The sequence below is a fragment of the Rhinatrema bivittatum genome, chromosome 4 (genome assembly GCF_901001135.1).
Source record: "Rhinatrema bivittatum chromosome 4, aRhiBiv1.1, whole genome shotgun sequence".
Lineage (NCBI taxonomy): Eukaryota > Metazoa > Chordata > Amphibia > Gymnophiona > Rhinatrematidae > Rhinatrema > Rhinatrema bivittatum.
In genome coordinates, this window is record NC_042618.1 from 22,206,614 (window position 1) to 22,223,858 (window position 17,245).

The 17,245-nt window shown below is 43.6% G+C and overlaps 1 protein-coding gene across 1 annotated transcript in view; it reads left to right on the top strand.

Annotated features, from left to right (window-relative positions):
- Positions 1-16,590, top strand: part of CHGA (chromogranin A) — a 38,796-nt gene extending 22,206 nt beyond the window's left edge. Inside the window, exons 6-8 of the mRNA XM_029597834.1 lie at positions 5,091-5,618; positions 6,154-6,599; positions 16,058-16,590. Coding sequence (XP_029453694.1) covers positions 5,091-5,618; positions 6,154-6,599; positions 16,058-16,141 — 1,058 coding nt within the window. The 3' untranslated portion in view covers positions 16,142-16,590. The remainder of the gene's footprint in view (positions 1-5,090; positions 5,619-6,153; positions 6,600-16,057) is intronic.
- The last annotated feature ends 655 nt before the right edge of the window (positions 16,591-17,245 follow it).

Consider the following 17,245-nt stretch of genomic DNA (forward strand, 5'->3'; position numbering starts at 1 on the left):
TGTTAACGTTTGCCATGTAAAATGGCACGAGCCTGGCTGGCACCATTTTTTCATTGCCCCTAGGCTTCTGCATTTGTGTGAGAAACTACATAATTAGCTTTTTGCTGCATAATTGAAAACCAGCCACATAATCAAGATTCCTGAAGCTTTCCCATCGCTTAATTACATTTTTTGAAGCAAGATACAGGGTGCTTGCCTTCCTTCAGTCTAAGCTCTCACTACAGCCCCTCCCTCGCAAACAGCCTGCACAGAACTCTCTCTCCTTCTATTGTTTGCCAGCTCTCTTCTTGTCCTGAAATGAACAGGAAGGGAGGGGATGAAGTTGGAGTGGTCAGAGAAAGTAGGCAGAATGCTTGATACCTCAAAGATGTAGTCAATCATAAACCTGCTATGAAGACATGGATATTTTTTTTTTTTTGAGAAGTCTGCTGATGTCCCACAGCAGGTAGACAGGGCATTAATTTCAATTCTTGGAAGTCTTGATTGGCATTACTGCTGATGAATTTCAAATTTGTGTTAATTCAACCCCTTTGTATCTGTTACAATGTGCCCAGTATAAGTGCACATATCTTTCAGAGTAACTAACATAACAAAAACTATTTATTAGGGATGCGCATTTGTTTAAAATGAAATAGACAAAATTTAGTTTCATTTCGTTGGAACCAAGAAACGAAAACACCAAAATTTCTTTATTTTTGAGTTTCGTATTAGTGCACACTAACAGAACTTAGTGTGCACGAATGATGAAATTAGGGAAAAATGAAAAAACCCAAATGAACCATTTTAAAAACAAAATCAAGCAAATTATTTAAAAAAATAATCGTAATATGAAAATTAGACACGCTATCAGAAGACCCATGAGCCACTGTAGTAGGTGCAGCAAGAGTGAGGAATCAAAAACACCATCCAAATTTTGTTCTTCATTAAAACATTCTATCTGGTTAGTCTCAAACTGAAAAATGAGGCACTTCTACTGTGCAAAGATGATCCAATATTAAGACTCCAGTTTTTGTAATATTTTGGTGAAGTTTGTGAGTGAGCTATCCCCTAATAGAGGTCAAGCACCTGGCAACTCCTTAAATGGAGCAGATTGGGAGGGAACTGGGGACCGGCTGCTCGTGTCGCCTCGCATAGGCGCAGATTTTCAAAGGCTACGTGCATAAGATACGCGCGTAACCCGAAAAAAATCTGCCCCTATGCGCGCCGGGGCTTTAAAAAATAGGTGGTTCGAGGGCGGGGCCAGGGGCAGACCCGAATCCTCCGGCACAGCGGCCTGTGCCGGGGGATGGCGAGCCAGCAGGCGTAACTTCGTAAACAAAAGGTAGGGGAGGGATTTAGTTAGGGCTGGGGGGTGGGCTAGATAGGGGAAGGTGGGGGGGGGGATCATTAAAAAAGTTCCCTCCAAGGCCGCTCCGATTTCGGAGCGGCCTTGGAGGGAACGGGGAAAGCCATCAGGGCTCCCCTTGGGCTTGGTGCACACAAGGTGCACAAGTGTGCACCCCCTTGCGTGCGCTGACCTCGGATTTTATAACAGGCGTGAGCATGTTATAAAATCGGGCGTAGGTTTTTTAAGATCTGGCCCATAGGTTTTAAAATTCCCCCTCCCCCGCTGTGGGCTGGCCACACATGCACGTACGGATTTTAAAATCCGGTGCGGATGTGCGTGTGGCCATCGGATTTTATAACATGCGCATGCTCGCACATGCCTGTTATAAAATCAGTGCATCCATGAGTGCGTGCGCAGGTCTTAAAATCAACCCCTATGTCTTTACTTGGTAAATAGTTTATTTTTGTGAATGTTTCTCGATTAAAAAGTCTTATGTGAATCTTTATGCAAAACTATAAAGATCTGCCTCAGAATTTGCTAATTCTTGCTACAGAATCTTGAAACATCTGCTGCAGGAAACTGGGGGCGTTGCATGTTGCATGGACAACATTAACGATGCTGCGGGCTTCGGTCTGCCACCGCCATTTGTAAATGGCCATATTGGCAGGGCAGGAGGTACGGGGCATTGCTCCTGCCCCCTTGAATAAATTTTCAAGAAACAAGAGGGTAAGAGAGTATGGGCGAGGGGGCAGTAGTTGGCAGGGAAGTGAAGGGGAGTTGGGTGGCAGCTGGCTTTTCTTTTTTTTTTCTTAATTAAACAAAAGGAAGAAAGTGAATTGGGGAGGGAAACGTAATTAACATTTCTTGTTTATTTCAAACAAATGCACATCCTTCATATCCACTGTGAATATATCTGGGATTCTGCTTGCAGTGGATGTAGTGCATGCAGATATCTCGCTGTGAAATGTGGAAAACCAGAATGGCTAGATGGCCACTCAGGACCGGGTTGAGAGCCGCACCACCAATATAACTAAGGATGCTGGGTATCTAAAACTGAAGGGCTAAGATGTGAGGAGTCCTAAAAGTCTGTAACTCAGTTTGCTTGCACAGTTTTGAAACAGGGTCTCTTTAGTCTGATTTAAATTTCTTGAAACAAAAAAAAATAAATAAAGGAGGGGGGAGTGGAGAAACAGTAAAATAGAGCAAACAAAATTTGGTGCAGTATTTACACTGGAACGTTTGCCCTTAAGGGCTACATTGAAGGATCAAGACAAATATCTACACATCACAACCAGAGCTTCCGGCCGGAAGCAAGCACCAAACCACTCTACCAGCAAAAGCATCTCTAACCGTAGCAGGACCACAGCCAGGCCACTGGGAACACATCAGAAAGGCAAGGACCAGTCGCTCACACACAAGCAATCACGGAGTCTAAAAGGGAATTTAAAAACAACTGACCACAGCACCAAGCTATCCAAATACACGGGATTGGGACCGATCCGCGTAGGATCGGTCGGAAACGTGTGGAAGGGAATAAAATTCCACGGAAACCATTGCCTAAGAAAAGACTTGCACAAATTTGGGCAAAAAGTTCCACAATGCTTTTTTTTTTTTAAATTTAATGTTTATTAACAATCAATCAGGAAGGAAAAAAAATCCAACAACTTTGAGCATGTTCAGAAAAACAGGCACAATACTAATGATCATTTTGCAAAGTTGTAAATGCAATAAAGCAGAAACTATTTACTTGAGGAATACTGCAAACCCGTCATCCTTCTGTATCTGCCTCCTTACTTTTAGTTTTATTTTGATGCATATTCAAGTATTCTTTAAAAGTTTCCGCGCACGTAAAATTTGGGGGTTGTGTGTGTGGCCGGGCCCTGTGCGTGCCGTGCGCATTTTTGAACGGGCCTGGCCACGTGCATAACCCTCCCCCGATAAGCGCAGAAGTGCTGGGTCAGCTAAAAGGGGCGGGGCGGGCCAGGACTGCGCCATTAGACACTGTCCTGGGGAAGCGTGTGCCGGCAGCCGGATGGTGCACGGAGTTTACTTCTGCTTCCACGGAGCAGTAAGTATTAAAACGAAAAAAATTGGGGGGTAGTTAGGTAGGGGTTAGGGGTCAGAGTGGAGAGGGGAAAAGGGTGGAAGGTTAGGTAGGGGGAGTAGGGAACTGGGAAAAAGGCCGATCATGTCGCCACGCGTAATTGGGAAAATCCCCTCCCCCCTCCCCGCATACACGAGTGGTGCACCTGCCGGTACATGTGCGCGCGGATATCGTATTTTATAACATGCGTGCGGTGACGCGCGCATGTTATAAAATCAGTGTGTCCATGTTCGCGCGCCGGAAACCGCGCTCACGTGGACACGCATGCAGGCATTTTAAAATGGAACCCCCCCCCTTATCCCTTCCCTCCCCCATAAGACATTACCTTTTCCCACCACCCTCCCCCCATCAACCACCCCCACAATGCTTTTTGCACAAACTTTCACTTACAAAAATTTGTTCATGGAATGTATTTTCCCTTTCATAAGTTGCAGTAAGTTAATGCCTTGGACAAAAATACACGATATCAAAATCGTTCGTGCAAACCACCTTGCAGCTAGCATTTTTTTTTTCCACCCTACTTTTGACTGTTTCCTTCCTCTTGGTTTCTTCAGGATAGACGAAAAATCAAACTCTGTGTTCAGATCTAGGCATCACAATCCTAGACTGCCTTGGTTCTGTTGGTTATCCTGAGCTCCTGGGGTAGCTTTGTTTAATAAACCGTGGCTTCTGATTTTTGCCCTGTGAGTTCATGTTTTTTTGTGAATTGCAGTATTTTGTGTTTAAACCATCGTGAACAATCCTCCACAAAGCAAATGACATTTAGATGATAAAATATCTTTAAAAAATAAATTCACTTCACTTTTTGGACATGTATTTTGATCAAGATGTTACTGGTACTCTCGAGCATCTTCTTTTGCTTGTAGACTTCAAATTAGTTCATCAGATTCTTAGATTGCCTGAATGTTAATATTACTTTCAGAGAAAGATACTGTATATTGCATGAAGTGGTGTGGTAATAGACTGTTTTGCAGCACTAAGTGGATTTATGGGAATCTTATTTTTTTTTTTGAAAATACATATATCCTTTTTTTTTTTTTTTTTTTTTTAAGGGGTCAGTAGTTCCCCCTTTTCTGCTTTTCCTTCCAGCTCAAATAGGAACTGGTGCTAGGAACCTTTATTTACAACAATTGGGGGAGGGAATATTTATTTTAAAGCAATAGCAAAATCCAACCATTTTTTCCATATTTTATAGACCACCCCCCACCCCCTTGCACATCTGTTTTGCCTTACGAAGTTGTCCTTTTCTCACTGTGAATAAAATCAAGAATCTACAGTCCTTGACTGCAATTAACTGCTTATCAGAGATCTTCATAAGAAGTTGTCATGTGCATTAGGGATGTGTGCAGTCAAGATTTTCCGTTTGGTTAGCTACATTCATTTTTGGCCAGATTTCCTTTTGGAGGGGGGATATTTTTCATTTTTATTTTAGTCATTTTGGAAAGCAGTTTACACTATTGGCAAATAGCATGTGCTGTTTTCTGAAACTAATGAAAATGAATATTTTTTTTAGTTTTCTGAGCCCATTATCAATCTCAGCTTTAATGAAATAAGCCCAAAATGGCCTGTTTTGGTTTGGGTAACACTTTCATTTTAAAACAAGTGCACATCCTTAGTATGCATATCTCACCAAGATTCATTGCATTTTTCTTCCGGCAGATGAAGCAGAGGAGGTACCTACTGAAGAACATGTTTTCATGGAAGCAGAAGAAAAGAAGAATAATCAGAACAGCAAACACGAAGCTTCCGAGGAGAGAGAGAATAGCTTAGAAGAGAGAGAATCTTTAGAGCATGAAACCAGTCTTGAAGAGGAAAATGACGAGAAACAAGAAGGGGAAGAGCTTGAGCACAATGACATTGATGAGGCTGATGAAATGGAGAAGAGAGATGATGGCTTAGACAACCACATTACAGATGATCTCGATGAGCACGTGCCACCCAGAAAGAATGGTCAAGACAATGAGGGTCAATCAAAAGACCATAATGCAAACCCGGATCTTGAAGAAGAAAAGGAGCTTGTTACCAAAAAAGACCAAGAAGAGAACGAGAGAGAAGCAAAGATGTCTGTCAAGGAGCGTGAGAATGAACGTGATACCTTTGACAAAGAGAATAGATTGGAAACAGATAAAAGTTCTAGCCAAAGTGAAAAAGAAGAGGAGGAGGAGGAGGAGACTCATCAGGAAGACAGTATGTATTCTAATTAACAAGATAGAATAATCATGGCCTAAAAGGTTTAGTTTGATCCTTTATGGAAGAATTCCACATTCAATTGCTTTGGATTATTATTATTTATTTATTTTTTTTTACAATAAATTTGGATGTACTTTAAATGGTCAAACCTAGATTTGCCATCATATTTCTGTTTCCACATTGTAAGTTCTGGGTGTTTCCTACAAAATTAGAAATGTTCTGCGAGTATGTATTACTTACTGTAGAAGAGATGTGTTTATTGTAATGGTCTTTTCTACCAATAATACAGATTTAACAAAATCTATTTCTAAGCGGTGTAAATCCTCACAAAAGGACAATCTCTATATAAGATCTAATGGCAATGGTATGCTGCTCGCTCAAGTCTCTAATACGGTCATTTTTCAGTAATGTTATGTTTGGGGAAAAAAGTAAGTATTTAAGTAACAAAATATGCCTTAGTATGGACATGCATTTCTAGTTTGGTCTAACTACCATAAAAATTAATTTTCAATCGGTTCAATAAATGTTTCAGAGAATCAAGATGCTTTGGACTTGGATGTAGATGAGAAGAACTCTGAAGACAAAGATAACCTTTCTGAAAAGAAAGGAGAAATCTACCATTCTAAGGAAGATGAAACCATGCAAAGAGGGGGCAATTCCCAACAAAAAGAAGTGGAGGAAGAGTCATCCAAAGAATGGGAGGATGCCAAGAGATGGAACAAAATGGATGAATTAGCCAATCAGTTGACATCAAGAAAACGTACGGAGGAAGAGGGAAGCCAGGAGGATCCAGATCGATCCATGAAGATACCATATAAGAGCCATAAATATGACCTGCAAAGCCAGGAAAGTGACGTCAGGCACTCATGGCAACACCACTCAAAGGAGGACAGTGGGGAAAGGGGGATTCATATTTCAATCAGACCCGATCTTGAAGAAAAGAAGGAAGAGGAAGGAAGTGCTAATAGAAGAACAGAGGTTGGTATCAGCTATAGATACACATTCTAGTTTATTTGGTACTCTAAACGGTTAGACAGCACCAATAAGCACATAGTAACAGTGACTTAAACGTTTTTTTATTTTATTTTGTGGTGAACAAATGTAGTGGTTTTTGATGAAGGTGTTTCAAGCAATAAAACGCATTGTACACCACACCGAATGGAGCAGGTATCACACAGATTTTCGACAGTGCTCTTCAGTAAGGTTTGCAAGACATCTCATGTCATAGAGGGCCACTGAGGTCTGTACATGATGTGTTCAGATGGGCTGAACGTTTGGATTGGCAACAGCAGCAAAGCAACAGCATTTTAGTCAAAGAGGAGACTTCTTTGTGAGCTGGCTTTCTAGCTTGCACCATACAATGACTCGGTGGGGGGAGGGGGGAGAAAGATGCTGAAACTAAATAAACTAGTACCACTTAAAACCACTAAACAGGGTATTGCTGAAATTTAAGTAGCTTTGATCTGAACAAAGTGATTTGCAATTGGATCCACACTATATTCAACGTGATGTCATGGAGGTTATTTTTTCTCCCATACACCTCATCTGATAGGAGTAGTGGTAGTGTTGGACTGCTACTCTCCCTCTCCTGCAGATTTCAACCCCCTTCTTCTGCCTCAATCCCACTCTTTTTCTTCCTTTGAAGCCCATTCCATCTGCTTATTCACTTCACTACCTCTCAGGGTAGCTGTCATCTATCGACCCCCTGATAAATCTCCCTCCTCCTTTCTCATTGACTTTGATTCCTGGCTTTCCTTCTTCATTGACCCATCTTCCCCTTCCCTTATTCTTGCTGACTTTAACCTCCATGTTGATGACCCCTCTAACTCTTATACCTCAAAACTTCTTTCTTTAACTTCTTCATTTGATCTCAGACTCTGCTCTACCACCTCTCCTCACCAGCATGGCCACTGCCTTATCCTAGTCTTTGCTTTCAACTGCTGTCTCTCAGACCTCGCCACCTCAGTTCTTCCATTCTCAGACCATCACCTTCACATTAAACCACCCTCCCCCAGAGACTCATCCAGTCACCACTTACCCACTTTTTTGAGTACTTGCCAGGTTCTTGTGTCCTGGTTTGGCCTCTGTTGGAAACAGGATGCTGGGCTTGATGGACCCTTGGTCTGATCCAGTATGGCATGTTTTTTAGGAATCTTCAAGCTGGTGACCCTTGCATCTTTTCCACTGTTATTTCATCTCTCCTTTCCTCCACAACTTTGTCTGAATCTGATGAAGCAGGTTCTTCTTACAACACTGTACTCGCTTCAGCCTTAGACACTCTTGCCCCTCCTCTTACCCATCCTATAAGGCACACTAAACCCCCAGCCTTGGCTCACCCCCAGAATTTGCTACCTACATTCCTGTGCCCACTCTGCAGAGTATCTTTGGCTGAAGTCCCATGCCCATGCAGACTTCAAATTCATGCTGACCACTTTCCAGTATGCTATTGCACTTGAGAAATAAGACTACTATGACCATCTGACAAACTTTTACATCCAATCCTTGCCGTCTCTTTGCCCCTCTCAAATTCCTCCTCAAACTTCCCTCACCTTCCTCCTCTCCTTTTCTTTCTGCCCAGACTATGGCTGACTACTTTCATGATAAGATTCACAAAATTAGTCTTGAGTTCTCAACTATTTCACCTTTACCTACCTCTCTCCTACTTCTTTCCTCTACCCTTCCCCTTGCCTCCGCCACTCTCTCCTCCTTTCCTGAAGTCACAATGGAAGAAACTGCTCATCGTCTCTCTTCCTCCAAACTCACTACTTGTTCCTCTGACCTGTCCCCACTCAATTCCTCAGCTCCATCTCTACTGCAGTCATCCAGGCAGTCTGTCACATCCTCAATCTATCATTCTCCACTGCTACTGTTTCTGCTGCCTTCAAATGTGCTGTAATCATACCACTCCTTAAAACCTTCACCGGATCCTACCTGTCCTGCTAACTATCGTCCCATCTTCCTTCTCCCTTTTGCCTTCAAACTTCTTGAACGTGCTGTTTACTGTGGCTGTCTTGACTTTCTTACATCTCAAGCCATTCTTGATCCATTCCAGTCTGGCTTTCACCTTCTACGTTCAACTGAAACAGCCCTTGCCAAAGTTTCCCATGACCTGTTTATGGCTAAAACCAAAGGTCTTTACTCTTTATCCTCCTTCACCTGTCTTCTGCTTTTGACACTGTTGATCACCACCTACTCCTTGAAACTTTGTCCTCACTTGGATTGTGAGACTCTGTCCCATCTTGGTTCTCTTCTTACCTCTCCCATCGCACTTTTAGCATTTCCCCTGATGGTTCCTCCTCTACTGCCATTCCACTATCAATGGGTGCCTCAGGGCTCTGTCCTGGGCCCTCTTCTCTTCTCACTATAATACTAGTTTCCTTGGTGCTCTGATTTCCTCTCTTGGCTTTCAATTCCATTTTTATACTGATGACTCCCAGATCTACCTTTGTACACCAGAAATTTCACCAGAAATCCAGTGCCAGATCTTTGTCTAATGTCTGACATTACTGCCTGGATGTCGCAATGCCACCTTAAACTCAACATGGTCCTTATCTTTCCCCCCAAGCCCACCTCCCCTCTTCCTCCTTTCTCTGTTGCTGTGGATAACACGGTCGTCATCCCGGTCCCATCAGCCCATAACCTTGGAGTCCTCTTCAACTCCCCTCTGTCTTTCTCTACACACATCCAAAACACTGCTAAAATGTTTTTTTCTTTATAACATTGCCAAAATCCATCTTTTCCTTTCTGAACACACTAATAGAACCCTTATCCACGCTCTCATCTCCTCCCGCTTAGACTATTGCTCCTCACAGGTCTCCCGGCGAGCCATCTCTCTCCACTGCAATCTGTCCTAAATTCAACAACACAACTATCTTTCACCAAAGTCGTTATGCTCACATAACCCCTCTTCTGAAGTCACTGCATTGGCTCCCTATCTGCTCCCGCATACAGTTCAAGCTCCTCTTTCTCACCTACAAATGCCTTCACTCTGCAGCACCTCACTACTTGTCCACTCTTATTTCTCTCTACACCCCTCCTTGTGCACTCCGCTCATCAGGTAAGACACTCCTATCTGTGCCCTTCTCCTCCACTGGCAATTCCAGACTCCGAACTTTCCACCCGGCTGCACTGTGTGCTTGGAATAGCCTTCCTGAGCTGGTGCGTCATGCTCCCTCTCTTGCCATGTTTAAATCCCATCTAAAGACCCACCTTTTTGAAACTGCTTTTAAATCTTATGCCTGCTTTTAGTCTTATTAACTAACCGTTTCTTTTTAAACATTATCTTGCTTTATATCCCAAGTCTCTTGTCCTGTATGTTTGTCTTATTAGATTGTCTATTGAGCAGGGACTGTCTTTTTGTATGTTTGTACAGCGCTGCATATGTTGTATAGCACCATAGAAATATTTAGTAGTAGTAGTACTATGGCCTGGGACTGATCTGTTACATCAGGGATTTTCAACCTTTTAAAAAAGTATATCCCTTCCGTCTCTATTTTCAGCTCATGTACCCCTTTAAAACTGGGCAAAAAGGGGTTCACCTGGAGGCCTGTATAGGCTCTCCAGCCCTGCATTTACTAATAATTAACATAAATAAAAATGTTTCCCTACCTTTGAAAGATTTTTCCATCACAAGGTCTAGCAATCACATCTTGTCTGTCTTCTGAATATTTCATGGTTTTCTTTCCATTTTTCCTTTCATTTCTCTCCTTCTTTCTTCATCCCTCCCTCCCTTCCCAACATCTTTTCTCATATTGTCTTAGTTTACTCTTCTCCACCTCTGTCTTTCTGCTGTTCAACACTCCTTCACTTCTCCTCCTCTCACCTGTCTTTTGACTTCTTCTTACACTCTTCCACCTCCCCTCTCAATCTCTATCTCCCTAACTCCTACCCTTCTCTTCCACCACCCTTCATACTCAACCTCTTGTATGCCTTTACCACCTCTCAGGCACTCAACTTCATCAATGCACTCTACCTTCCTTTTCAGTGAACCAGAGTCCTCCATCTTCCCCTTTCATATATTTGCTCACCTTCCTTTGTCTGTTTCTTATTATCAGTCTTTCTTCATCTCTTACCCCCCATTATCTCATCCTTCCCCTCTTTGCCCTACTCATCCTGCTCCAATGCTTTCCTCCTCCCAGTCTCATTCATCTTCCCCCAGTGCTTCCATGCTCTAGTACTCTCACCCCACCCCCCCCAACACTACAGATCTCACTAATCCTTCTACAGTGCAGTTACTAAAGCACCCAGTCCTGGGTCCTACCTTGGTAACAGCAGCAACAGTGATCAATCATGAAGAAGCATGGTCAGGAATTGAGCCAGCATGTGAACTCTGATCCCAGACTCAATCTTCTCCTGGCTTCCATGGAGGAAACAGGGCCTGGGACCAGAGCCTATCCATTGGTTTAATTCTTCACGCTCGCTCACCACTGCTGCTGCCACAGTAGGGCCCAGGACCAGCACCTGCTGTAAGGAGAAAGGCCAGTAGCTGTTTTGGAAGAGGAAGAAAAGGAACAGACAACCGGGGGAGGCCATCTCACACACATTCCTTATAACCCTTTCAAGTGCCCTTGGAGATGCAATTCCCTCGCTCATTCCGTAAGTTGAGTGCGCTACTCTTGATAGAGGGGCCAACTCAATAGCTCAGCATTACAGCTACCAAGTGGGAGGCTTGTAGTTGCTAACCAGAGGACATTAGCCATTGAGGTATATCAGCGTGAGAAGGTATGCCAGAACACTTGAGCTAATGGCTCTGAAGGGAGGCCACGCATTAGCAGTCCACAGAGGCAGGGGCGAATTTAAAAACACCAATTAGACATGTTTTTTAATGTTAGTATATATTTGTGCATTAAATGTATAATCCACCTAGTACAGTCGGGCTGATATAGGCGGAACAGAAGTAGCCTAAATAAACAAACCCTCAGGACTTCTTTATCAGCATAGCTGGGTGTTAGGTTAAAGGGCATGATTGGGCCGATGGAAGGAAGACTAACAGCAAGGCCTCCTCCCCTACAATCTGATTACTTATTGACAGGGTAAATAATCAAGGAAACTTCCAGCAAGAAAGCCCGGGGAGCGGTGCAGATTGTGAGGAATTCCACACTCATCATAACAAACGGAAAGCAAATGTTTATATGCGTGAAGTGTTGCTTAGTGAGGGAAAGCCCCATGAGATGCATCTTGTTTTTAAGAGATATCCCAGGTGCCACCCCAGAAGCTTCACGTTCAGCCCTCAGACCTCCTGTTTTAGCAAAGATAATACACGGAAAATGTTTCCAGCCTTTGACCAGGGATGGATTTAGGGGGTTTTTTTTTTAGGCACGGTCGATACTGCTTCTCCTTCTCAGGACGTTTGTGTCTGGTGCAGGGCAGGAACCCAAGGTGGTGGCCCAGCCCTAGTGTTATAGCTTTCACCATATAGTGAAAGCGGCAGATGGAGGCCGTTAGCTGAGGACCAGTAGGGCTGCAAAACCCTGCTTCCCTCACTGAGACAGCTGAGGGAGATAGGATAGAGGTCTATAAAATGAGTGGCGTGTAAGCGAGTAGATGTTAATCAGTTGTTTACTCTTTCAAAGAATACAACGACTAGGGGGACACACATTGAAGTTATTAGGTGATACTTTTAAAACTAATTAAGAGAAAATATTTTTTTACTCAATGCATAATTAAGCTCTGGAATTCATTGCCAGAGGATGTGGTGAGAACAATTAGTGTAGCTGTGTTTAGAAAAGGTTTGGACAAATTCATAAGAACATAAGAAATTGCCATGCTGGTTCAGACCAAGGGTCCATCAAGCCCAGCATCCTGTTTCCAACAGAGGCCAAACCAGGCCACAAGAACCTGGCAATTACAGAAACACCAAGAAGATCCCATGCCACTGATGCAATTAATAGCAGTGGCTATTCCCTAAGTAAACTTGATCAATAGCCGTTAATGGACTTCTTCTCCAAGAACTTATCCAAACCTTCCTGGAGGAAAAGTCCCTAAACCATTATTAAAGTGGAGTTGCAGAAATCCGCTCCTTATCTCTGGGATAAGCAGTTGGAATCTATCCATCCATTGGGATCCTGCCAGGTGCTTGTGACCTGGATTGGCCACTGTTGGAAACAGGATACTGGGCTTGATGGACCTTTGGTCCGACACGCTATGCTAAGCCATATGTTCTTATGAATTGTACCATTTGACTGAACAGGCAATAGGATGCTGCGGCCCATATGTACCGCAACATTTTGTGACCCTCAGAATATTCTAGGCGCATGCCTAAAAGGTCTGTACATAAATCCAAGCCTGGCTTTGACTTAAGATGACACAGAAACCGTAAGCTTCCCTCTGCAGGTGTTTAACATTGCTAGGAAAACAGCATATGGCAGTCACTTTTTTTTTTTCCTTGGTAGATGATCCGTCATTTCATTAATGTTTCAGTGACTGTCCCATGAGCACATCTCTTTCTGCAAACATCAGGTGAGAGGCAGAGGGAGAAGTGTAGCAGTGAGTTACCTCAGGCTTGCAGTGCTCGAGTATATAATCCTGACCAACATGTCGGCATTTATGGACAAGAGAAGAAAAACACAAACTCCCTCCTAAGGGCCCGATGCAATAATTTTCACTGACTTTTCAGCGCCCGCTTTCTTAACACACGCATGGCGCCCGCAAGGGGGGGCACCCTAGAATAGGCAAATTAGGGGGGTCACGCTAGCAAGGAGGCCCTAGGCTTGCTTGCGTGACCTTAGCGCTTCCTTGCTAACGCGACCCCTCGGCGGCTGCCGGTTATGAAGACCGCAGGTAAACTCGGCGTCTGTTTTCATAACTCAGCGGTCTGCCGAGGTTTTTGGTTTTTTTTTGTTGTTTTTTTTTTTACTGAAGAAGTACAGAAAATAATTTTTTTTCTGCTTTTCTCTACTTTTACATGCATTAATATCTGAGTGATAAATGTGGAGTGAATGAGTAATAGCCTCATTCACGTGCATTTGCATGTGATGAGCGCTATCTCATTCACTCCGCGTTGGATGCGGGTTAAATAGGTGCTAATCCCCCTATTGCATTAGGGGGGGGTGGATTAGCGCCTATTTAACCCGCGTCCGACAGCGGGTTGAACAGTGCACTCGTGTGAGCGCACTGTATTGCATTGGCCCCTAAATAATTATGATTTGTCTGTAGTTCATGTTCCCCCACACACACACACAGCAGATCTGCAGCCAATCAGTTTACTGCAGAAAACCCCCTAAACTGGTTGGCAGATATCAAAGCTACTTTACATGGATTTATAGCAACGTGCTTCAATCATTGTATCTCAGAGTACAATGTCAGAATAAAACACTCTGGGTACTCAATTCTGTGAGATAGCCCAGGCTGTCATCTGTACAGAGTAGGGAAGTAACGGACTGTGTACGGAAGAGTGTGTGTGTGTGTGTGTGTGTGTGAACCTTTAGCACTCACAGAGGCTCTCTCTTACTGAGGGGCTTGTAAAGGGTAAGGTATGCACTGGCTTCTCTGGGACTGGAATAGCTCAGTGCTGCCCCCTGCAGTCTGGTTTAACTCATATCTGTCATAGTAACACAGTAATGACGGCAGAAAAAGGCCAAATAGTCCATCCAGTCTGCCCCGCAAGTTTCTTATCAGGTAGATTTTAAAAGGGTTACACGCGTAACACTTTTAAAACGCCCCTGCGCGCGCCGAGCCTATTTTGCATAGGCTCGGCGGCGCGTGCAAGCCCCGGGACGCGCATAAGTCCCAGGGCTTCGCTAGGGGGGGGGCTTGTCGGGTGGGCGGCGCAACGGTTGGGGCATTCCGGGGGGCGTGGTGCCGGCCCGGGGGCGTGGCCGAGGCCTTCGGAACAGTCCCCAGATCGGAAGATAGCGCGCCAGCAGCCCACTGGCGCAGGCGTAACTTTTACCTCAAGGGTAAGGGGGGTGGTTTAGATAGGGGGGGAGGGAACGGGCAGCGAGTGCAGGGCTCGGCGCGCTCAAGTTGCCCAAATGTGCACCCCCCTTGCGCGCGCCGACCCCGTATTTTGTAAGATACGCGCGTAGCCGCACGTTATCTTATAAAATCCAGTGTACTTTTGTTTGCGCCTGGTGCGCGAACAAAAGTACACGCGTGCGCTATTTTTTAAAAATGTTCCCCTATAGTAGTAACTGCCGCTCCATGCAGATTACCCCCAAGTCTTATGTTAAGGGTAGTAATATTAACAATCAAAACCAAGTAACTGTCAAACCCATAACAAAATTACTGCTAGCAACCTTCCTGATAATTCAGACAATGCTGCTTGAACGTGCTTTGCTTTTGGACTTGGCCACAGAATTAGTCTCGTGCTTTTTCCATGATGTCTGCGTATCAGTACCCTGGACTGTAAAAGTCAGGGCCCAGCGTTAGATCTTGTCTGAACTCAGTTCCCTCCCGTTGAAGTGGAGAGCGATGTTGCATCCTCCTACCACTTTTATGCAAACAGACAGTTCTGAGTTTTCTCTGCAGCTGCACCTCTGCTTGCTGCCTGACTCCCAGCAGCAGTCAGGAACCTTATAGTGCCTCTTTATGGCTTCTCGATAAGGCGTTATCCTTACTTAGTAAGCCACTGATACAGAAAATGATAGTAGGGCTCACAAATGCATTTTCCAGGGTTTAAAAGAATCACCTTTTTGAAGCAAATAATTTCATTAGGAATGTGAGAGCCAGCAATGGTTGGGTCCATAAGCCACAGGGTCAGTGTTAACAGCTGTTGAGCCAGCTCAGTGAAATCTGATTCTTTGTGAAGGTAAAGAGACTGACCCAAGTCTCATGATGATAGGGGTGAAAGGATAAAACTTGATTTCCTGGCTCAGGCTCTTAATCAAGGTTTAGATGTTAGCAGTATTATTTAGGAGTTATCTTAGAAAACACTGCTTGATTCGGGTCACTTATGAAGGGAGTCCTGTCTTCAATGCTTCTCAGAAGAGCAGATGAGAAATACCTTGCCTTGGAATAGAACCCTGAGAAGGCTTCATTCGGGTTCTAGATATGCTGATGTCAATGGTGTCTCCATGAATTACAGTGCACTTACAATGGTAACATAAGCAGAAAGATATTTCAACAGTTTTATGGCTTGCAACACTTCCTAATAGATTATTTTGTGTAGGAAATTCAGGTTTGTATTATAGTTTATTTTCATTATTAATGTAGGGCTCGAGTCAGCTCCACGCAGAGATAAATTTTTGTACATACACACTGCACACACATAAACGGTACCTGTAAGATTCTGTCAGCTACCAGTGCACTAAGCTGCTGGGATCTGACAGGACATTCCCAATCCATGCTAATGTCCTGTGAGTGGAGAGTGATGTGGGAGTCTTTTCTCTTTTTTTTTTTTTTTTATATTTCCAGTAGCTTTGCTGTTATGCAAAAAATCAAGGAAGACTGTGCATCGTGTTAGGCAAGGCATTCACTCCCGCGCTTTGTTTTTGCAGGAGCAAGAACTGGAGAGCCTTGCAGCCATAGAAGCAGAACTGGAGAAAGTGGCCCACAAGCTACACGAGCTCAGGAGTGGATGAAACTACCCATGTAGAACATAAACACGATCAGAAATTTACTGCAGCACCTTTTTTTTTTTTATTACTTCATTTTAGCCTATTATGTTAAGTGAGACAGATGCATTTCACGTAGGAAGCCATTAGTGCTGCTTCTCATCCCTCCTGGAGGTCTGTGTTTCACTAGCTTCATCGTTTTGTGTTACATTTCAGGATCAGACCACCACAACCCTCTTGTACTGTTTGGATTACCGTATCCCAGATGATGTGTGTCCATTTTTCTTTTATTAGATCTATGCTTTTTTTTTTTTTCAATGACAATTCCTAGAATGCTTAATTTCCACTTTTAGATTCATTGGATAAAACTGCAATAACTTGTTATCTTTTAACGAAAGCTGAGAACTCTTGACTGTAATATATTCTATATAAAAGATTTATCTAAGGAAAAATAAAAAGGCATGCTGGTTTGTTTCTTTCACGCCTGTTTTCAAGCACTTAAAAGTGAAGCAGTTTGTGCACGGCTGGCTTGTTTTCCTTGTTCTGCAGTTTAGAAACTGTGTCCATCTTATTATTATTAAAAATGTATTACTCGCACACTGGACTGTTCGTGGCGAGTTACATAAAGCTTTTGATTGGCTTCAGGCGTTACCTTTCCTCAGAGAGGTTCTGGTGTTGGCTGAAGTTTGATTTTTTATTTACCATCCCTTTACTATTGTGTTTTTTTTTTAATTGTTGAGTGTGTGTGGTCATAGGGCACAGCCGTGGACACAGAGAACACTGTGCCTTAGCTGCAAGTTTGAAAGCCAAGAGGTTTCCAGCACTTGCAATGATAGGGCAACCATACCCGCCTTGGCATGTTTCACCACTATTATAAAGTAGACCTATACAAGGATGATTCTTCTGTCTGTTGCTGACTTTCTAAATTTCCTGGTGGAATTAACTGAGGTCAAGGGGCTGCAAGATTGCTGATGTGAAAGCCGCATAAACTGCAGTGCAGCAATAACCTATTTAGGACTATCCAGCACAGCAGGGCATCCGAGATCATTTAAGCTGCAAGACTTCATTCTCTCCTCTCCCCTATTCCTTTTCCCAAATGTCATCGCATAGTACTCCCGCTGCAGACGCTGC